The sequence below is a fragment of the Chionomys nivalis genome, chromosome 18 (genome assembly GCF_950005125.1).
Source record: "Chionomys nivalis chromosome 18, mChiNiv1.1, whole genome shotgun sequence".
Taxonomy (NCBI): Eukaryota; Metazoa; Chordata; class Mammalia; order Rodentia; family Cricetidae; genus Chionomys; species Chionomys nivalis.
This window is the reverse complement of record NC_080103.1, coordinates 53746721-53771013: the sequence shown is the minus strand read 5'-3', so window position 1 is coordinate 53771013 and position 24293 is coordinate 53746721. Positions and strand designations below refer to the sequence as shown.

The following is a 24293-nucleotide window of genomic DNA, read 5'->3' as shown; positions in this document are numbered from 1 at the left end:
GGCCTGAGAAAGACTTGGCAGAGTCCCTGGCAACAGATAGAAAATGACAGCAAACCCTCTAAGAACAGCTCTTGCTTTGTTCTTCTTTGCCCTCTCTGGGGTCCCGGCCATGGGAGAAATCTCTTGCAAAAGTGAAAATGGTGAACCTGTGGACTGGTAGGTAAATGCAATGGGATGACGGGTGTGTGCAAATAGAAAGTCGGGGCATGTATGTGGCGAGCCTAAGGAAAACTTCCACCTGCCTTCCTCCCTTTAAAGAGCCACAGGCTGGAGCTGGAGATATGACTGAACTGACAGAATGCTTGCCTAGCATGCATGAAGCTCTCAGTCCCCAGCACCGCATAAACTGGATAGGATGGGACACACTGTAATCCCAGCAAACGTATCAGGAGTTCAAGGCCATCGTCAGCAGCAAAATGAGTTTTAGGGTAGCTTGGCTTAGATGAGAGCTTGTTTTAAATAAATAAATACTTGTCTCGAAAAACCAAAAAAATAAAATAAAATAAATAAATAGATAGATAGATAGATAGATAGATAGATAGATAGATAGATAGATACTTCTAATTGTTTGGATGCTGGACTTTACTGTTTCTGTTTCTAATTGTATACTGGACGTTATTGTTTCAGTTTCTAATTGTCTGGATACTAGATGTTACTGTTTCAGTTTCTAATTGTCTGGATACTAGATGTTACTGTTTCAGTTTCTAATTGTCTGGATACTAGATGTTACTGTTTCAGTTTCTAATTGGATACTCGATGTTACTGTTTTGGTTTCTAATTGGGTACTAGATGTTACTGTTTCAGTTTCTAATTGTCTGGATACTAGATGTTACTGTTTCAGTTTCTAATTGTCTGGATACTAGATGTTACTGTTTTGGTTTCTAATTGGGTACTAGATGTTACTGTTTCAGTTTCTAATTGGATACTGGATGTTACTGTTTCAGTTTCTAATTGTCGGGATACTGGACCTGGACAGTACTGTTTCAGCTTTATTCACCTCTTAAATAAATCAAGAATATCTTTGATGCTTTTAAATAAAAAATAGATAGATAGATAGATAGATAGATAGATAGATAGATAGATAGATACATACATACATACATACATACATACATACATACATACATAAATTAGAAAGAAAAAGACTTGAAGTGTGCCACTGGGTTCAATCCCCAGGTAGAGTTGGTTGCTGAGTGGGTGAGTTGCCCCTGAGAAAGCTCCAAACAGTTCTCTGGAGACTCAGTCAGTGCTCTTGGGGGCCATGGCAGAAAGAGACTGAGTGGCTGTTAGGTAGCACACAGCCCAGAAGGTCTCTTTGAGCCTCTTTAACATTGGGCTGTGTTTTGAAAATAATTAAGAAGTTGTTTTTAAAATGCTAGGGAGATGCTATGGCCTCTCAGGCCAATGGAGGAACAAAGGATTAGTGCAGAATCAGGAGGTGACAAGGAAAGTTTGGTGTCACACTGCTTGACACTGAGGAGGATGTGCAGAGGGGTCTGCTGGTGAAACTACTGTGGGAGGTGACGGCCAGGCTTCGCGGACTGCGCTTTGGGATTTGAACCTGATACTGAAAGGAAGCTACTTAAGGACTTGGAACAAGGTTGAGATGTGATCCAATGTGTGGCAATAGTGCAAAACACAGATGGTTAGAATCAATCAAGAACCACAGAGTAAAAAGACTTCCACAGTATCACAGGCAAAGGAGACCACAGTATGTACAGACCTCAGGTAAAGAGGTGGCAGGGGAAACAGAGGCACAAGAATAGCCTGTAAGGATGGAAGGTGGGGAGGCAGCTGGGGTGGGTAGCTTTTGAGAGTAGATGTTCTGTAATAGCATAGGATGAATAGGTTTGGTGCAAAATACTATGAACCTGGTTTCAAAATGTGGAGCTGGACGCTTCTGGCCATTCCTTTGTCTAGGTATCTAACTCAACCTCGACTTCTAGGCTAGAGACTGCATACAGAAATGGTCACCCATGAAAAATGACTAAAAGTACCACTATCACCTAGGTGACCATGGTGTGGTAACAATCTTCAGGTGCTCTGCTGGGGAGGGGGAAGGATGCCAAATTGTGATTGGTAGAATTTTTTACCCACAACTGAATGGGTTTATTTCTCAGAAGTACATGTCAAAAAGACAGGCATAGCTGCTTAGCAGAGAAATTGCTGACCTGTCCCAAAGTCAGTGTGTCTCCTTCCACGTGTGGGGACTTGGACCTGTGGATAAGAAGGTAAAGCACTGGAACTGAAGTCTAAGTCTGCAGAGGACCACGTGAGGGGTGTGGTGCTCTTGGACAGGCTGTTGCATTGGGACAGTATATGTATTGTGTTTGGCTCACTGAGTCTCCTGGGGTTAATTACAGGGTCTCATGTTGTTATTATGCATTTGGTTAGAACAATAGTTTTAAAAGTATGGCAAATTTTCTCTTGGGGGACTTTTGACAAGGTCTAGAGACAGTTTTAATGGCCACAACATTGGATTACTATTGGCATCTAAAAGGAAGATGCCTACAGGACACAGGCCAGCTCAGTAAAACATAGACCTTGGTCACAATGGAACTAGAGCACTTGAGAAAGCCTGGCTTTCTTGGGGTGACCCAAGGCTGACTGAACACTACATAGGCCCAACCACTTGTTCTCACGGTGAGCTATGCAAAGGACAGAACAAATGGAATGACCACAGACATAGGAAGAGGCCTGCTTCAAACCCCTGATGAGCAAATCTTCCATCCAGAACATTCCGATAAACTGTAGAAAGTTGCTCAGAACCAAGCTGCAGGAAAGGCTCCACTCCAGACAAAGTTCATAACTAGAGCTTATATTCATCTGATTAGCCCTCAAGAGACCAGGTACTAAGCACTGTGGCAAGAGTGACCCCAAGAAACGCAGAGTAAATCACAGACCCAGACCTTAGCCTTCTCTCCTCTATGGCCACTGGGGCCATTTGGCTATGCGGACACCAGAGAGACAGACTTACTCTCAACACAGATGAGCTATCATTCCAAGGGCCCCAGTCCCTAGGTCACCTGATATCTTAGATTCTAAGACTTAGAACATACTACCCACACCAAGCTTGCCTTCCTGGGGAGAAAGGTAAAAAGAGGGACAGAGAAATGGACAGAAGCCTTGAGTAGTCCCTTTGCTCAGAGGCCTCCTATGAAACACAGTGAATGGTTTATTGATGTGGGTAACACAGCCTGCCAGCAGGAAATCAGACAAATGCTAACAACTCTGAACTATTTGCTGTGTTAGGGTTATCTTTTATAAGGTGCCCAAAGTGTTTCACAAGAACAGAACAGGGCTGGAGTACCTGTACCTAGACTCCTTAACAAGAAAATGGAAGAAGAGCAACCATCTGATCAACAACAACAGAAGTATTTTGGGAAGGACCCTGGAACCGCTGTATGAAGCATACAACTCCAAGGTAGGTTACAGTCTATCATTTGTGGAGATCATAGAAAGGATATAAACAATCTAAATCATCACCTGAAATCATCTTTGAAATATAAATATATATATATATATTGAACACCCCCCCAACCCCTAACTGTAGAAACTTGAGATAAACTCGCTCAGAACTAGACCAGGACAACCGAATCAACCTGACTAAGGCTTTAAGAAATACATCATCATAATCTATACCAATGCTAAGTTGTCAGTTTACTTTGTTACAAACAAAGAATCATCTCAGTAACATATGAAGGAATACACAGACTAAGCAAAAGCAGCCTGGCAAGGCAATCCTTTTAAGGAAAAGGGTGTGCTGAGACCCAAACTGGGCAAGCCAGCATACTTAGCCAAGGTGGCTTATCTTTTATCCATGACTAAATAGCAACCATGTCTCATCCTATTGCTGGAAACTCAACTTCACAACCTGATGCAATTAGTTAATCAGTGCAAAGGGAACCAGGGAACCAGGAAGGTTCAGGAAATATAAATCCTTGCTAAGCTAACTACCTTTGATTAAAACAAACAGAAATTCTCACAATGTGACACCAAGTGTTAGCATCACTAGGCAAGAAGTGAAATGATGGCTTACCGAAGTCTTCAGGCTGTCAGATCTCGGCCAACTCGCTCAGCATGTCCTTTCTTACGCATGGGGTAAGAGCCCTGTCCAGCAGCCAGGGGTCTGTGAGCAGCAGGCCTTGAGTTTGGGCTGTTTGAATCACGGTGTTGGTGAGTGCTAGTGATCCAAGGAAAAACTCCTCTGGGTTTTCCTTTGAATTAATTATTTTCAAAACAGTTGTAGGATGCCACCTAAGGCTTTAGCTTCAGGGTCTTAGACCTCACTTATCTGAGTGGAGATGAAGCCAGCAACCTGGACTTCAAGGTAATGAACTGACTAAAGACAGATTAGATTAGCAGGCATCCTACTGCGTCAGGGTGGCCAGCCCCATGGTGCTGCAGGATCCATCTTGTTTAGAGACCGTGCTTTCCAGACGCAGAAGGCAGGTAATACCAAGCAGTAACCGACACATAGTTCTACTCCATGAAGACATTCCCTGACAATAATTTGTGGATGTGTTTAAAATGACTTCACTGAGCAGTGGTGGTGCACACCTTTAATCCCAGCACTTGGGAGGCAGGGGCAGGCGGATCTCTGGGAGTTAGAGGCCAGCCTGGTCTACAAGAGCTAGTTCCAGGAAAGTCTCCAAAGTTACAGAGAAACCCGTCTTGAAAAACAAACAAACAAACAAAAACAATAAATAAGTAAAAATTAAATTAAATCAATCTCTCTATCCTATGCTAGGTCCACTCCATGAATGTGTTCCCTGAAAACACTTTATGAGCATGTTTAAAATGACTGTGTCTACACTATGGTAGGTTCTTGGCTTTTTACCTGTTAAATACTTTAACACTCACCACAACAAGACTGTTTTAGGTTCTAGTTCTGCCACCCCAGCCTACCTGAGTCTACCTGAACATTCTCTCAGGAGACGTCACTGTGTGTGTGGTGGTGGTGGGGTGCTTGTTTTATTCACCTGCTATTAAAAGCAACCTCGAAGCAAAACTACACAGTTAAAATGACTCCAAGCCCTGATTGAGTACATGTGATGAGCCAAGCCCTGTGGCGGGTGCTTTTCAAAACGATTTCATCTCAACAGCAACCCAGTTTTGAATAAGCAGGCTATCATGTAAAATGAAAACTGACTGAGCACTTCTGCATCCCAAGGTGATGGGATCCTGGAACAGAGGGCCGTAAGTGAGAAAATAACCCCTACATTGTTCTCCTCTCTGTCCCAGGGACTCCTGGAGTGGAGAAGAGGAAAAGATAACATTGTCAAGCCACTGCCATTCCCCTCAGCTGGAGTAGATGACCGTTTGATATTTAGGTTGGCAGATTCCAATAATGATCTCGGGGCATGAAAGGCAGTCCAGGCCTAGGAATAAGGAGACACTACACCTGCTTAGCAGAACAAAAACAGGGAGAAGGGTCAGGTATGGTTCCCACCTATAATCCTAACACTCAGGAAGATCACCGAGGCAGGAGGATCGCCATGAGTTCAAGGTCCACTGGGCTATATAAGTGACCTCCAGGCCCGTCTGGGTTACAGACTAAAATCTTGCCCACCTTTACTCTAAACTAAAGAATGTAAGGAGTTCAAGGGTGCGAGAGAAAGAAAAGGGAGGCTGGGGTAGAGCAAAATGACAGTGGAAAAGCCTTCGCCGTATGAGTAAAACCCACACACATACAGGGCTTCAAGCGCTTGGTTCTAGACAGGAAAATGTCAGGAAAGGGACTGGTTCCCATATCTGATTGGCTCAAAAGAAAGCAGCAGAGTAAATGGCACACACTTTTGCCTGGGTGTTCTTTGGAAGACAGAACTACCTGCCCCAGTGAAAGAGAGCTGTCTTCTCTACCCTTTGACCTGGTTGGTATTGATCTTCTGATAGTGGGATGTAAGATCAGACTAGCCAATCTTGTATCACAAATGTCTCAGGGACTAGTCCAATGGTCTGGTTACACTTGGAACTGTTCCCAGTCTTTTACTCTTTCAAATAATGACCCTCCATATCCCTTAATAATTAAATTGCTCTGGCAGTGGCTTATCCTTGTCTAACTATATCTTCTGCTAGACTAGGGTCAGAGGATAATCCCCTCAGTCCAACATCCAGTGATCAAGACAGAATTTAACATGGGTTAAAGGAATAGAGCTGGGGCCCATGGAGATGACCCTCAAAGGCAAATTTGGTGGATGCCTGCAACATCAGTACTGGGGGTGGAGACAAGCAGACTGATGGGGTTTGATGGCGGCCAACTTAGCTGAAACTGAGACCTCCTCTCCTCTATCCAGTGGGAGAATCTATCTCAAAATAAGGTGGAGAAGTAATGGAAGACCTCCTCCCACGCCCCCACCAATCAACTTCCACCTTCACATTTGCCTGCTCTGTCAAATGCACCCTCCCCCCACACACACATTCTAAGAGAAAGAGCCTCCCTGTGTAGCCAAGGCTGTCAGCTAGTCTTGAACTCATGATCCACCTGTCTTATCCTCCTTAAGGCTGTAACCACAGGTTTATGCTGCCAGCCCTATCATGCCTATTCTGTGATCTTTTCCATTCTTCAGTAGCATCTTTCCTCAACAGGGCTACAATCAATTTAACTTTAGCTGTCTGTTGCACTCCCTGTTGTAATAATAAATATCATCTATTGTAAGAGTAAATGTCTTCGCTAGGTCAACTTACTACACATGGCCTTGTGACCACGGTCAGTGCCAGCTCAGAGTACCCGTCAGAGTTCTCAGGCCAAGGGTGATGCCTTACCATCCTGGCACTGCTGTGATTGATCACACAGAAAACAAAAACAAACAAACGAACAAAAAGCCCAAGCCTAAGAAAACAGATTACTTCCCGGAAGGCAAAACAGAACAGTAAAAACTATACTGAACATTTTTAAGTGCCTTTGGATTACCTCAAATAATTAATTTCGAGAGATTCGTTATTGACTTTTCTACCTGAGAAGAGCGTAGGGGGCGTAGGGACGGGCTTTTGTTTTGTTTTTAGGAAATGAGTTTCCTTTATTGCTTTTGTCACTGAGATTTTTTTCAATATCAACATCACTGGTTTCAATAAAAGTCACTGCATCTTGACACAATGAAATGGAACCACCCAGAACAAATAAAAGACGTTCCCAAAGCATGACAAAGAGACACTACCAAAACAATAGCTTTCCTCCGACTTAGAGGTTAAGCAACCTCTTTGGAGAATCTCACCAGAAGAAACCCAGTATCACACACTGAATTTCACCACCTTTCTAAGTGTCAATGTGGCACTAAGAAATGGTTTGGGGGAAAACGACGCTCACATGAGAGAGGAAGGGGAGTAATGAGGAGTCCTGATTAAATACAAAGCTACGTGAAGGCAGTGAGGCACGACCCAGGCAGAGGCAATGAGATCCCAGCGACCTGCTCCACTCCACACCTATAACATCTGTGGGAAAAAACCCAGGTGTAACCTTTGGCTGGTTGTCCCAGATTTACTTCCTGAACAAACAATTCTGCACCCTTTGATCATGCACTGCTTGCTTAATCAGATCCCTGCTTCCAAAACAACCAAGGGAAATGGAAGTGTCATCCTCACACACAGACCACACAGGGCTCCTGTCACATGAGGCTAAAAGGGCCAGGCAGTGGCACATGCCAGTAATCCGGGAGCTGAGGAAGTGGAGTCAGGGGACTCCCTGAGGTTTGCTGGCCAGTCAACCTAGTCTACTGGGCTAGTTCTAGGCCAGGAATAATACCCAAGGTTGTTGTCTAGCGCGTGCACACACACACACATGCACACACACACACACACCCCATGCACACAAATATGCAAATACACATATACATATAAAATCTGTATGAGTGAAAATGGGCTTCTCTCCGTCCGTCTTGCATGTCACAGAGTTCATGTTCCTGTGGATGATTTCTTGTGTGTACTAATGAAAGCTCTCTGCTACAGCCTGGGAAGTTGATAGAAATAGTGAGAGTAGCCGGGCCGTGGTGGCGCATGCCTTTAATCCCAGCACTCGGGAGGCAGAGGCAGGCAGATCTCTGGGAGTTCGAGGCCAGCCTGGTCTACAAAAGCTAGTTCCAGGACAGGAACCAAAAGCTATGGAGAAACCCTGTCTCGAAAATCAAAAAAAAAAAAAAAAAAACACAAAGAAAGAAAGAAAGAAAGACTGAGAGTAATTGAAAATAGAGGACTTAAGCCATTATAATCCTCATGTATTCCCACAGAGCAATAACACAGCCTATCTAATATACAATGACGGTGTCCCTAAGTCTATGAATTACAGCAGAAAGTATGGACATACCAAAGGTAAGTCAGGGGTTCTTGGCTTTCCTTTCCTATTGGGAATCAACATTTTCTTAAGCCTTTCATCTTTAATTTCCTCATATTCCACATTAAAAAGACAGCTTTTGTTTTTATGATTCATCCTGACTTACTGAGGTGTGATTTCTTTATAGCACTTGACAAAATAATTAGATGACTTGACATTCCAAAGCCCTTTTCATAAATCCCAGTTTATTTCTTACCATTTAAAAAAAAATGTGCTTTAAAGTAATCACGCCAAGTACTGGTCATTCAAGTACATATATACATACAAAAGTCATATATACATATATTCACATGCATGTGTGCATATGTGTATGTTTATATGTACATATGTATATATACATGGACACACACCAGCAAGGATATAATGGGGGTGGGAGGGTGTGTATGAGAGAGAGAAGTATATATACACACTTTTTAGTTAGGTTTTGTTGATTTTTATTTGTTTCATTTTTGCAGGCCAATCAATCTACTACTGAGTTATACCCCCAGACCATTGATAGAATTTGCTCAAATTGCTTAAGCTAGCCTTGAACTTCTGATCTTCTTGTCTGAAATTCCCATGTTGCTAGGATTATAGGCTTATGCCAGGCTTATGGAAGTTTACCGAGCTATATTTGCTTTGAATAAAATTCATTCTATTAAATGTGCAACTCCATTTAAAATAAACACTTAAAAACATATCCTTAAAGTTTTTCTTGCTAGTAACATAGTGCTTGGCTACCTATTGTTTCTTGATCCAGGAATTCTTAACATAGTAACCTTTGTTATTTTTCATTTACAGACCATCCATAAGTATATGTGTTATAGAAAAATTTAAATGTAGATAAACAAAAACAAGTAATCTTAATACTCAGTAGATTATAAAATATTATAAATATTATCTTTCCAACTCAGTTCAACTTCATATACCACAAATAACTTCTATGGTAATAAGTATTCTCCAGAATGTTCCAAATCCAAATATCTTCAAAGAAAGCCACATAAGGTCAGCAGGTGACATGGGGCTGAGCTAGCAGGGAACTGGAAAGTACTTATAATATCTAGCAAGGACACCCATTACCCTTAATTATATGGATGCAATTTTTCAGAGATGCTAAAAATTAGTGTTTTAGAGTATTTAAAATTTTAATAATTGGCAGGGAATGAATTCAGACTTAACAATATGCAGCAAACCTAATATATCATCAAAGTGTATTTGGTCTTAGGGCAGCCAATATTCAATATCTGACTAAGAATATAGTGCATATCCAGGCATAGCCAGAAATACTGAAGAGGCTGAGGCAGGGACACTGGAGTTAGCCTGAGCTACAGTGTGAGTCTCTGTCTGCTCCTTATCCATCCCTGAACACAAATCATTTGTGATGCCCATCAAACGCTGTGAAATTGCAAGCTTTGGTGACATTGCTGCCCTTATGATAGCTTTGTTAGCACAGAACCCAGTGGTGTTTAGAACTTGCTGTATTTTCCATCCTCACCCCAAGGGGCCTCTGATCCTTCCTTTCCTGACCTGCTATTTGCAGCAAGGATTTGGGGAGTTTAATGTGTAGTTGGGGTTTCGTTTGATCTAGAGCTCCACTCATACCCAGGAGGCTGTGATAGCAAGGTAGGCACCTCTGACAGCTTCCACCATGGTATACTTCCTCTAGGGGTACTCTCTGAAAAAGCAAGTCAACAGGCATTTGAATGGACTTGCTAATGTGTTCCTGTGGGCCTGGAAGCTTTGGATAGCCCATCATATGTTTATAAACATGGAAAGTGTTTTGGATAAGGGCCTTTCTGCCATGTCACGGCCTGTCTTTGTGGCTTTCATCTTAGTAGGGCTCTTGAGACTTTTGAAAATCATGCTCAACAAGGATGCTTTTGCATGGCTTCCTAAACATGCTCAACAAGGATGCTTTTGCATGGCTTCCTAAACATGCTCAACAAGGATGCTTTTGCATGGCTACCTGGTTTTGCTTTGTCTCTTTTAAATCAGGTCTGTAGAAACTGGGTGACCCTTCTCCAGCAAATGAGCAGCTGCCTTTTAAAACCAAGTTCTACCAGCACCCCCTGTTTGCTATGGTTTCTTTTAACCGGCTTTTTGCTGCTCGCAGGTGAAGACTCCAGCTGGAGCTTGTCAGGTACTATGTATGGTTAACAAGAGCTCCCCTCTTCACAAAGTGTCCTCCCTGGCTCCCCTTTCCAATAAGGGGAGACCATGATGTGTACCTGGCTTGTTATTGAAGTCCTTGAAATAGGAGTAAGATCATTCTCAAGAGCCTAAGAAACCCTTAGGTAGGCTTCAGTATCACAGTTTTGAAACGTATTTTGAGAGGAAGTCTGCTTTCTAACTTCTCCAAATCAAATGTGTCTTTTTTTTTTCATAGGTCTACTTGTGTGGAACAGAATCCAGGGCATCTGGCTGATTCATTCTGTCCCCAGGTTTCCTCCACTTCCGAAAGATGGCTATGATTATCCATCCTCAGGGAGACTTTATGGACAAAGTGGCATCTGCATAACTTTCGAATACAGCCAGTATAAAAAAATAGGTAACCCTGGAGCTTATGAAAAGGGGCAATGTGTTGACGAAGGAAGCAGGAGCCATATAAACAAGGGTGCCGCTTCTTCTATTAATCTGTTCATAGACCTTCTGGTGCCTAGATTCTCCTACTGCCTCTGCTGGGTGAAACCTTGAGCAGGATCCCTTACCCAGCCTCAGTTCCTGGTCTGTAAGTGACATTGTTGAACTCTACCAGGGCAAGAATTTCAAATTAATTTGGGGGCCAGGTAAGTAACAAAAACATGGGTGAGGCAGACCGATGTTGCACAAGTACTGGGGACGATGACAAACTTAGGTATTGACTTTCTGTTGGATGCCTTCAGAGGCCTCAGTGCTATCAAAAATACACAGAAACAGGAAATTACTGATTAGAGATCTCTGTACTTTACATGAGGAACTAGATAGTATGCATGCGTGCATGTGTGTGTGTGTGTGTTGTGTTGCATAAGAGACAAACCCGTTTTTAGATATAGACTCAATGTCAGTTTTTCAAAGATTTCTTCAGAACAAATGTTGCCTTTGTATTCCCAAGATCGCACCTCAGCCACAGATAAACATCTTCTAAGATCTCATGTTCAAATAGCCCAAAATACTTTTATTTGGCAAACGACAGTGTGGAGGTTAGAAAAGATGTAATGTGTTTGATCTCAAGTACAGGAGCTTAGAAATGTTTCTCACCCAGTTTCACTTGAGCTCTGTATTAGTCTAGACCAATGTCTTAGCCTTCTTAATGCAACAACTCTCTAACACAGTTCCTCAGGTTGTGGTGACCCCAACCATAAAATTGTTTTAGTTGCTACCTCTTAACTGTAGTTTTGCTACTGTTATGAATCATAATGTCAAAATATGAGATGCATGATATCTGATATGCAATCCTGTGAAAGGGTCATTTGATCCCCAAAGGTTGCCATCCAAGGGTGGAGAACCACTGGTCTAGACTCTAGACTAGATTCTTGAGGGACAAAAGTGGCAGAATGAATACATATCTACGTGATATTTAGTACAGCGATTTATAGCTAATCCGACATTGGCTGTTTACCAATGGGAAGGCTAAGAATCCACTAGTTGTATGCTGGTTTTCCTTGCTTTATGTTTAAAAAACACTTATGAGTGAGTACATGTGATAATTGTCTTTCTGTATCTGGGTTACCTCACTCAAAACGATGTTTTCTAACTCCATCCATTTTCCTGCAAAATTCAAGATGACCAACCTACAAATCACAATCCCAGAGAACTTAGACAACAATGAGGACACAAAGAGAAATGTACACAGATCTAATCTACATGGGAAGTAGAAAAAGACAAAATCTCCTGAGTAATTTGGGAGCATGGGGACCTTGGGAGAGGGTTGAAGCAGGGAGGGAAGAGGCAGGAAGGGGAACAGAGAAAAATGTAGAGTTCAGTAAAAATCAATAAAATAAAATAAAAAGAATCTAGTAGTTGTTCAGACCATAAGGCTGGATGTCTCAGCTAGTCTTCAGTACATGCCTGAACTCCAAGGAACTAACCTATAATTTCAGTGAAAGACTGAACTTGACAATAAGAGTTAACGCAAGCAGGCAAAGAGCAGAAGCTTCTTTCTTTCATGCCCTTTAGATAGGTTGCCACCAGAAGGTGTGGCCCAGATTAAAAGTAGATCTACCCGCCTCAAAAGATCCAAGTTAAAGGTTGGGTGTTCCCACTTCAAATGACTTAATAAAGAAAAATCCCTCACAGGTGGACACAGCCCCTTGGCTTCTGGTCAATACCAGAGGGAGTGGAGCTGCCAGTCAAGCCCAGCCACCAGGGCTCTCATCTGACTCGTGGAAATCATATGGCAGAGTGCAGAGCTCTACCGGGATGAGGTGTACAAGGAGTTGATTATCCTTCAAGCTGAATGTTCGGCACTGGGAGTTCTTTACCTTCATATAGCACACATAGGAAAGAAAGCAGGTGGACAACAAGGCAGGGTTATGTAAGAATGAATTTCAGCTCTGCATCTGCAAGCTTTATAATCCCAGGTATGTGGCAGAGTTAATTCATCTCAAAAATGAGGGTGGTGGTAACAACAGAATTTACCTAATAATTACATGAGTTAGATAATTATTAGGTAAATTAGAATTTATCTAATGATTCGATGAGGAAGACATAAAACAGCCTGGGGAGAGGGTTTGGATAAACTGATTGCCAGGCCCTGAATTTGAATCCCCAGAATTCACATAAAGTCAAATCTAACAGCAATGCACTGTAACCCCAACACCCCTACCGCAAGAAGGGAAGCAGAGACAGGAAAAGCTCCAGAAGCTCATGGGTCAACTAGCCTTGGGTATGCCATGCCAAAATGCAGGGAGACTAAGCCTTAAATAAGGCAGAAAGGAAGGACTGACACTTGAGGTTGTCCTCTGCCATTCATGTGACATGGCAGGCACATGCATATATGTGCACACATCATAGGTGCATATATGCATACATATAAACATTATATACCCCCGCCCCTCCAAAAGACTAAAAATGACATAAAGCCATAAAAAATATGGAGAGTAGGAATGTTCAATATGCTTCAATTACTTTAACCACAAGGCATTTGAAGGCTGTTGCTTTAAAAGGGTGGGAGGAATATATGCTTGGGGAATATTTTGTTTCTGTATTTAATTCCACACAAAAATCGATAATATCAGTATTTCCATTAGTGCTTAAATTCTCAGTCTTTCTTTATTATCTCTCGATTTAGATTTTCAGCTCTTTGTCTCCCAACCAAACATCTACAGCTGCTCCATCCCAAACATCTTCCATCAAAAACTCATCCATATGACTCAGATGTGTGCCAAGTCTGGCTCCTTAAACATCCCTGGCCGGAGGCTCGCCGCTCTTCAATCAGCCCAGGGACTGGTGTTCTTCCATTTTGCGAAATCCTCTCTTTATACTGATGGTATGAAAGGCTGCCGCCTTGTTAGTAGGAATCGGGTGGTTGCTTAGAGAAAATGCTCTGGTTATTAGGGACAGAGAAGTGGGAAAGAAAGGAATCTAGGAGGCCAAAGGGGAAGAGAGACTTCAGGCATCAGCTCCTGCATTTCCTTGTTCCCTGTGAATGGCTGCAGTTGCCGGCTCAAACACAGGAGCACCTTAGACACACACAGCTGGGGTTCCAGAGACTCGGTTTCAGTCTCAGCTGGGCATAGAGTCACAGCTATTTTCGGAGTCTGCTAGACAGTTGCTCTGAGTCCTCCTTGTTTTCAAGCCCTTTATCCAACCCTTCCCTCTCTCCCATGGTTAGAACGAAGACCCTAAGGGAGCAATCATTTAAATTCTGTACCCCCTCACTCTTAACTATCCTCATGTTTTCGTACTTGGATTTATACACATTCCAGCAGCCACCATACCCTCTCTATAACCCACTCTAGCCTCAAAACTCTTCGGTGTTTTTTTCTACTGAATCTGTTCTTTCAAACCTCCCACTCTCATAGACTCTTTCTTTGTAGCACACAGGCCTAATTAAAAGCTATTCCTCAAGTTTAAACTGTCCATCTTTCTGGTTTCCCCTTCTCCACCCAAATTTCTTTTGAAACAGCCTCAGAGACTTCAGCTGCTTGATACTCTTCACTTTGAGTCTTTCTTTTGTTTGTAAGCAATGTCTCCCAGCCGTGAATGCTTGTCTTACATAGCCTTGTGGTCTGCCGTGCTTTTTGTTTTTTACCTTCTTTTATACTTTATAGGGAATTTACCTACAGCCTATGTCAGACACTAGAGATACAGAAACTAACGGAACAGCAAAAGCCGTTGCCGGCCACGGTGCTGATGAAAACCTTCCCTTCCTTGGTGTTTTCCTTCACTGATTCTGGCAGCATAGCCTCCTGGTCTTCCTTCTGATGTATTAAAGTCCCTTGTGCCAGAGCTGCCTCCTCAGGAGAAGAGATTGCTATATGGTTTTCTCCCCTTTCCTATATTGCTCTATGTGCCATGTGACATAATTTCAGAAAGCCCTTGGATGATTTCCAAGGCTGGGATTTCTGCCCCAGGCCTCTATTGTAATGGATGCACTCAACAGTGAATGGGCTGCTTCACCAAATGCAACATGCCAGACTGGTCTCGCCATCTTCACCCACATACCTTCATATTCCACACCGTCTCCAAGACATTACACATTCCCTCTTTCCCATTCTTCCAACAAGCCACCAAATCCACCCGGTTTCAGGTCCTTAAGAGCTTTCAGTTTCTTCAGATCTTCTCCAACTCTCCTGCTACCATAGTCCACACCAGTGTTTTTGCCACAGAGGTGAAAATCTTATATTTCCTACATCCTCTGAAATCCACCCTTTCAAGCTCATCCTGCACGGTATCTCTCAGTTAACTTTTATGACCATATGTCAGTTTCTCTTTGTTCTAAACTAATACTTTCTAAAACTCCTCCCACTGACTTCAAAAAAATTTAATCATAATAGTATGGCTTATAAAAATCCTTGAAATTGCCTCTAATTTTCAAGCCTTATTATTTCCAGAAGTTTTTTCATGGTTAAAACATATTACTTTCTTTGTGTGGGAGAGAAGGTGTCTGCAGACTCCAACATCTTTACAATATGATAATAATAACTTTTGTTTGAATATTGTTTTAGGATTTAGAAACTATTTTCCATCCCACTATGTTACAATGCAGTCTTGCTGTTACAATTGCCAAATGCACAGAGCAGTGGGGGCTTCTACTCCCCAGGGACTTTTCAGGGATGACCTGGCCGATCTCATTCACTGTTTGTCTCCTCCTGGCCCCTAGACATCTTTACAGGCTGGATGGCTCAAAGCTTGAAGACACCTTTACTAGCACAAACCTGGCAGCGGAGGAATCATGAGCTTCCTTCCAACTGTTCCCTTCGTTACCACGTCTACAATATCAACTACATTAGACTAGATCACAAATATTCCTTCAGTTCTTACCATGACCATTCCAAGTGGTGCGTTTCCTACAACTTCAACAATCACTGGACCTGTATTGGAGATCTAAATCGGGACCCACACCAAGCCTTCAGAGGTGGGGGATTCATCTGTACCATGAGTTGGCACATTTATCAGTTATTTCATGGAGCAGTTACTCATTATAAAAAATGTGACTAAGCTTGGGGAAAGGACATGTGCACTGCCCTCGAAAACACTGGAAATGGAACTTCTTGCCTTGGATCCATTCTCCATATGTTAAAGGTTTCTGAGTGTGCACAGCATAGCATCCAATAAAACACGGTGGGTCCCCATTTCCCAATCTGTTTAATCAATAGAAATTTGTCTCCTTTGTATTTAGGAATTAGAAACCCAAATCAAGATATACAAATAACAATAATGGATGGAATGAAAGAGAATATTCTTTGCAGTTTGGTCATCTTCAATTGCCGATCTTGTAGATTAAATTTGATCTCTTCCACAAAGCTCTCCTGACTGTTCCGTTTGAAGAAAATAAAAAAATGTGCTCTCTCTCTTTCTCTCTCTCTCTCTCTCTCTCTCTCTCTCTCTCTCTCTCTCTCTCTCTCTCTCCTCTCTCTCCTCCCCACTGGTTTATAGTTTTGTCTCGCCATCTTTGCAGGTGCTATTTACTACTAATATATTCTTGAATTGCTCACTTTAATTCTCCATGTCATTTTTCAAGGAAATCATACCTAAGCATGTTCATCCACCTAATACAGAACTTGTCATGTAGCTAGCTAACAATTAATCACTGGAGGAAGCCAAGCCTATCATCCCAGCTATTCAGGAAACCGAGACAGAGCTGTTGATCACTAGTTCAAGACCGACTTGAATACAAAGTGAATTCAAGGCTAGCCTGGGCAACTTAGAGAGAACTTATCTGACAAAAAATTAAAAACGTCTGGGAGGTAGCTCAGTAATGGAGCATTTGTACAGCACATGCAAGACCCTGAGCTCTATCTCACTTCCTCTGTAGTACAGTACAGGACGCAAAATGGTGGTGAGATTTGAATTTGACCTCCACCCAATAAAATACGACACAAAGAAGATTTATGAATGGTTTTTAGGAAGGGATAAGTGAAGAAATAGAATGAAAACAGTGTGAGTATAAGTCCATGAATTTGAAGGAAATGCATGGAAATGAAGAAGCAAAAATCAAAGGTGGTCACCTTAGTGTCAGTGTTTCTTTTTCTGGAGTTCTCACCATGAAATGCATGTTATGCAAAAGAATAATAATAAAATCAAAAGACCTAGCTGCTTAATAAACTGGTAGATGTGGGTTCCAAGTTCCAAAGCTGAGAATCGAGCAGAAGTCCCCACACAGTGACCGCACCCAGCACTGACTGACTGAGCAGCGTAGTGCAGTCAACGCTCACGGTTCGTTTTCTTATTTAATCTTTAGGGGAATTCTTTTCAGCAATAACTTCCATTATCCCCATTTTCCTGACAAGGTAATGGAGGCCTTCAGAACTGTTTGACTCTGAAGCTGTGCTCTTAGCTGGGATTCCGGAAGACAGTAAAGGAAGTGAATAAATACAGGATTATAATTATCTTGAGATCTCGATCCGTAGAGCCCAATGATTCAATGACAAACCATGAAAAAGTTGCTTGTCTTCTTTTCAAAAACAATTACAAGGTACAGGTATTTTGGATGCTTTCTGCACACTCGGGAATAAGAAAGGATCGGGGAAAAAATACTTAGGTCTCACAGAAAAGTCCCGCGTATAAATAATCTCCATGAAATGGGACTGTTAATGGAAATTTTAAAGGTGCAAGATGATGACTCACAGTTGGAGAGGGGCAAAACTTGACCCAATTAGACAAAGAAGAATAAGTGAGACATGAGAGGAAGGTTAAAATGGAGGTATTCTCCGGAGCTAAGAATATACACTAGGTTGAATCGTCTCCAGATAGTCTAGAAAACAATACATCCCACACTCACAAAAATACAAACAAATTAGGAAGCTAGAATAGAGTCAGATCACACAGAAATCAGAGTGTAGAAGCAGGAGACGAAAAGGAGGGTGCCAGTCTGCTGCAGACACACACCTGAAGGGCATGGCTTCTGATGATGGAGCGATGGAAATACTCCACCTCCCTTGAGGAAGGAAAGAAAGGGGGAAAGCAGCAACCCTCATGGTCCCAATACTGGGAGGAGGAAAGCTGTGTAATTTCCTGTGGAGCAGTTTAAAGGCAGCCACAATGGAACCCAAGTAACAAACAAGTCCCTCTTTCTCAAGCACATGGGACAGGAAAATAGGAGAGGTGTCTTCAAGGAATTATTAGCAGGAATCTGAAATACTTCAGAGTACCAAGCATGTTTTCATTCATTTCACTCTAGAAGAAAGAGTGAGTATAGGACATAATAATGGATTAAATTTAAGTCCTAAACTATGGTTTAAATGCTGGAATGACGGACAGTGGGTGAGGGCTCCTTGGGTAAGAGTGTCTGTCCAGTAAAGTTAGCAACCAGAGCTCAATTCCCAGAACCTACAGTGGAAGGATAGGACCAACTCCCTAAAGTTATTGCATGTACACACACACACATACGCACTAATAAATAAAGTAAAAATTAAAAATAAGGGGCTGGAAAGATAGCTTAGGAATTATGAACACTTACTGCTCTTATAGAAGATCTGGGTTCACATCCCAGAACCCATATACCAGCTGCAACTCCAGTTTTAGAGGATCCAATACTCTCTTCTGGCCTCCAAGGGCACCAGCCACACACAGTCATACATGCAAGCAAAACACCCTACACATAAAATAAAACTTAATTAAAAAACTAAATGTAAGATATCTTAATTAAAAACCCATATCTAATCTGGGGGTGTATCTTACCAAAATATATATATATATATAAGCTGGAAAATGACTGTGAGGAAAAGAACTTAGAGACTGATCTATGGTAACAAAGTTCTAAGACGGAGTGCCGAGCCAGTTCAGCTCTGCCTTCACACTCTCCTAGAAGAGCTATTATTCCCTGTCTGCTATTCTCAAGATGATTAGACCAAGTGTGGGCTTGTGATACCAAAGAAAGTAAACCACCGGAAGTAAATTCAGAGTAATGGTCCCAAACTGAACTTGACGGTGTAGGCCTTGAGTCTGGAAGGAAGTTCATGTACAGTGTCACTAAGATGCTTGTTTATTGCGAAAGTAGAAACTGCTGGGCTTTAGAGTTTGAGGAATAGTGTGGACACACTACGAGAAACCAGGGAAACCTGAGAGTCTTGAGCAAATGCACCATTTCCATCCACTCAGACATCAGCTGAGTTCCTCATGGAGCTCAGGGAGTCTCCTTGGTCATATATGTTCAGTGACATTTCCCTACATTTAATTCTTTACTAAATGACCCTTGTTAGCTTAGTACAGGTTAAGTAAGCCTGTCTCAGTGGGAGATACTATTGCTATGATGAAACTGAGTGACCCAAAGTGAGTTGAGGCAGAAAGGGTTTATTTAGCTTACACCTCTGCATCGTAGTCTATCACGGAAAAAAAATCAGGGCAGGAACTCAATCCAAGCAGGCACCTGGAGGCAGGAGTTGATGCAGAGGCCATGGCAGAGTGCGCCTCACAGATATGTTCATCATGTTTGTTCACCCTGCTCTCCTGCAGCACCCAGGACCACCAGCCCAGGGTGGCCCCGCCCACAAGGAACTGAGCCCTCCCACAACAATCACTAATTATGTCCTACAGGCGCTACAGCCTAATGAAGAATTCTCTCAACTGAAGCCCCCTCCTCTCCAAAGACTCTAGCTTGAGTCAAGTTCACATAAAACTGTGAACTTGCTTATTTTCGTGGAGACAGCCTTTCCCTCGGTATAGAAGCAACAAAGACAGAGTGAGTTTGGTACCAAGTCTTTACAACAGAAATAATAATGGAGACGTGGATGATGATGCTAACAGTGTCCCAAGTACGAACACTTTACATACCAACATAGAATGTGGATCCGAGGAAATAAGCTTGAGAATGTAGCCTGGGATGGAAAATATTTCACAAGCAGCAGCAGGAAGAAATTGGTGGGATGGTGGGATGAGGTAAAACAAAGAAGTAGTATTAGGACTTCAAATATCCAGACATGTGTTAAAGTTCATATCCAGCTTTAAAAAAAAATAGTGATTGATTTTTGGCTTAATACACTAACAATTTCAACTCCCAAGGAATAGATGTACTAGCTAGAGGAAATTCCAACTCTGAATCTGACTCATGAAAACAAAGAAGACTCTTTGGGTGAAATAAAAACGATGGGATCCTCAGCGGCAGGTGTGTCTGAATGACTGTGAAGGAAAAGATGCTGAGTAGAGTCCAGGGTTATAAGTTCTGAGACGGAACCACAGAAGCAAGTTTGGCTCAGTGGATGGAGATGCTCAAAGGGAATCCAGCTCAGGATGTTAAGATGGAACAGTGACTCTGTGAGCTCCCCACTAGGAAGAGAGAGCGCCTGCAGAGAAAGCGAGGCAGCTGCACAGTTGCCGTTTTACGAGCTCACTTATGACTCGAGTGACCTGCAAAGCTACTGTTCACAAAAAAGCGCGATGATTAAAAAAACATTTTATGGAGCTGGGAAGATGGCTCAGCAGGGGAAAGCACTTGCTGCATAGGCCTGAAAACCTTAATTTAGGTCCCAGTTGCTCATGTAAAAGTTGGGCACCTTGTTGCGTGCAACCCCAGCCGTGCTGTGATGAGTACTCTACCACTGAACGATATCCAAACCCTGAATCAGACATCTCTGATACCTCTTCTCCATTTATGACCAGAGGTGGCGTCCCAACGTCGGGCTATTTTGCCCCCGACCCGGCACAGGGGGGGCGCAAGCTCCACCTTTCCCGGCTAGGAAGGCGATTTACAGCGCGCTCCCTGCTCGCTTTCCCCATGGAGGAGTTAGTTTCATTTAATAAAGAAACTGCCTTGGCCCATTTATAGGCCAGCCCTTAGGTGGGTGGAGTAAACAGAGAGAATGCTGGGAGAAAGAAGCTGAATCAGGAGTCGCCATGATTCCCCTACTCCAGACAGACGCAGGTTAAGATCCTCCTTGGTAAGCCAGCTCATGGGGCTACACAGAATATTAGAAATGGGTTAATCTAGATATGAGAGCTAGCCAATAAGAGACTGGAACTAATGGGCCAGGCAGTGTTTAAAAGAATACAGTTTCCGTGTAATTATTTCGGGGCATAAGCTAGCCATGCGGGCGGCTGGGTGCCGGGGACGCAGCCCTTCCGCTCATATTACAACACAGAGGTATAAGACTGACATGTTGTAACATTGTCAAAGGTGTACTGTCTTTGATGGCAACAAAAACAAAAGCCTTTCTTGGTATCTTTATGATCAACATGATAACAATGAGTGAATTCCCATCACATGCACAGTTCAGTCCCATGTGCAGTTCAAGGGGACTCATGCACTATTCGGATGGTAGGAATAGTGGGCTTCCGTCAATTTAGAAAGAGAGTCTAGATACCTTTCCAGTTAAATCCATTTGGTATATTCCGGAACTCTAATGTGCAGGTAGGAAGGCAAACAGCCTCTGCTCTGCTCTGCTCTGCTCTGCTCTGCTCTGCCCTGCTCTGCTCTCAGCGGTCTGACAGCTTTCCTTGTCCTTTGTAGTTTTTGACTAACTTCTTAGATTGAATCTTAAGTGCTCCCCAAATGCTCATGTGCTAAAGGTGTCATCCCTGAAATAGAAGTCCTGGTAGGAACTTGTCAGAGGTGGGGTCTTCATGTCATTTACAGCCATGTTGTGAAGGTTACTATGGCATGTCATTCTCCATCTGTCTGTCTGTCTATCTATCTGTCTACCTACCTATCTATCATATTCTTGCCATAAGGTGAATAATTTTGTTCTGTAATATGTCCCTATCAAGATATGCATGGCCACAGGATCAAAGCAATTAGACCAATCATTAACTTACCTAAACTCCCATAACTATGAGACAGAATAAGCTATTTTCTCAGGTATCTGTTATAATAGTGGAGAGTTGGCACAATGATTTGGGATGAGCATTTGAAAATACTTTCACTTCCCTGACAAATGGATAAGAGGAATAGCAGATCCAGAAGAGATGATGACCTTGGCTTCCCATGGGTTGACAGGCTTGTAGTGAATGACATCAAATAATATGAACTATGTTAAGGGCAGATGCAATATTCTTTCTCAACATCAAAATAGAACACAGTACTCACCAGAGAGATACAGGATGAAGAGACATGCAATGTAGCTGCAGTAGTAGAGAAAATGGTCCAGAGGTTCTGGCAGAAATCTTAGCAGGACAAGGTAAGAGGCTGGAGAAAAGAAGTAGAAAGAAGAGGCCATTATGAGGAACTAACCGACTCTCTCCTATGCTGGGTGATCTAAGTGTAGCTTTCATAAGAAAACACAGGGAAAGGGTGGAAAACTTACTAAGAGGAGCCAGCTCCTAAGATGATAGAAAGAACAATGGGAAGAGATGAAAACGTTTGTTTCCAAATAGTCCCCCATGGACAAGACAGAGATCTTGTGTAAAAGGCGGATGAAATAGAGTCTACACTTGCTCAGTGTGTTGCCGAGGAGCAGAGATGGAGAAATGGGAAGGTGAAAACAGTGGACTTAAAACAAATCACAAAAAATATTGTCATGCATGCCTCTTGCAATAACTGTGATCTCTAGATCTAACCCCGCTTTCCCCAGCCGTTCTTCCCTCCTAGTCACGACATGTCACCTACCTTCCTTCTTCCTATAGTCCCAACATAGCACATTTAACCACCACCTCCAAGTCATGACTTGCTTTTCCAGATGTTTAAATATTTTCCTCCAGATGTAGTGCACATGGCTGGACCCTTCTCATCATTAAAATCTTTGGTATTAAAATTAATTTTGCCAGTGATCTAATTACTGAAAAGGGGCATTGATGTTTGTAGCCTCTCTTTTTTATACCTAATGTTTGCTTCATAAAGCAGATTTCTCCAGTATTAGGTGCATGTACATTTGCAATTGTTGTAACAATTGGATTTCTTTCTCAGTCACTATATGGTGACCTTTTCTGTCCCTTTCTACAGTCTTGACGACATTGTCTCAGCATATCTGTTGCTGAACGGCCAAGTCTTATCATTGATTTAAGCTAAACAATGGCCCTCCGGGTCTACAAAAGTTCATTCTTTTCTACTTTACTCCATTTTAGGAAACTCTGAAAGGCAATTTTGACGAGGGGGGGGGGGAGAGGGAGGGAAGGTGTGGGAGAGAAGGAGGAAGGGAGGGGGAGGGAGGGAGGGAGAGAGAGAGAGAGAGAGAGAGAGGCCCTGGCCCAAAACAAACCAACAAAAAACCAAATGGAACAAGACAAGTTCAACATGCAAGACATTTAAATAAAAGTGAAGTATGGCAAGTATTCAAGAAATATTTGTTTATAAGCCATAAAGCTCACTGAACACTGACAAAGTATTTTCAAGCCTTTGTGTAGGAATACCATAATGTTTAATTCTGATTCCTTTACCAACAGTGTCCCAAAGATGCTGACTGACCACGCTGGGGCAGAAAGGATGTCCTGTATGTAAACTTACAGCCCCTGTGACTTACATGATGAAGCTTATTAGAATCATACTCTACACCAGCCAGTAGACATCTCTTGGTGTAGCCAGACACAGCTTCTGTACAAATTATTCTTAGGCATCCTGCCAGCACTTATATGAATATGGTTCTTCCCAATGAACCTCTTTTGGTACAGATGTGTCCAGGCCTGTGAGTGAAGGCCTAGACAGACTATCAGCTATTCCAGAGGCTGAGGCAGGAAGATCATGAGTCCAAGGCCTGAGTGGATTGCAGGGTGGGTTCCAGGACAGCCTTGGCAGTTTACTGAAACTCTGTCTCAAAATAAAAAAATAAGGAGAGGCTGAAGATGTAACTTAGTGTACAAGGCATGGAGTTCAATCCCCAGCACTGAAAAATAAATACATATACACATATGTATATATGTATTCATTTATATATAGAAAAGTAACCAAATGAATGTGCTTCTTCATTTGAATATTTTAAAACCTATGCCTTCCTCTCTTCCTTCCACCCTTGCTGCCACTTCTCTGTAGAAAATGCTTTCAGAAGCCACAACCAGCCAAAACCACCTCCTCTTTCTGTCACACTGACCCATGTCCTGTGCCTCTGCCAAATGTCCTTCAAAGCAGCAGCATGACCGCCTGCCTTAGGATGTCTAGACACCCTAAGAGAACAGGCCGACCGTCTCTAACCCCAGACCCCCCCTTCCTCAGTAACTCGCTCCTGTCTTCATCTCTTTGCACACAGCCCTTTCCATATGGATTATTTATTTCTTATACTACTTGATTCTGTTGCTGTTGTGGCTTGCCCATATTTTTTCCAAGCTCTTTGGATGAAGCGTTAAATGTGTGTGTGTGTGTGTGTGTGTCTGTGTGTGTGTGTGTTACTTGAACCAATTAAAAGCACTTCCCGGAAGACCAGAGATGAATTTGGGAGAGATCATAGCATAGTGTAACAGTTTTGGAATCACTCGAGCATATTAA

General features: G+C 42.5%; 1 protein-coding gene across 1 annotated transcript; it reads left to right on the top strand.

Moving 5' to 3' along the window:
* The first annotated feature begins 43 nt into the window (after nt 1–43).
* Dnase2b (deoxyribonuclease 2 beta) lies at nt 44–15946 on the top strand. Its single transcript, XM_057794138.1, has 6 exons — nt 44–156; nt 3253–3424; nt 8223–8304; nt 10692–10853; nt 13575–13772; nt 15609–15946. Exons 1-6 carry the CDS (start codon nt 44–46, stop codon nt 15944–15946), a joined length of 1065 nt encoding a protein of 354 aa, XP_057650121.1.
* Nucleotides 15947–24293: the final 8347 nt, after the last annotated feature.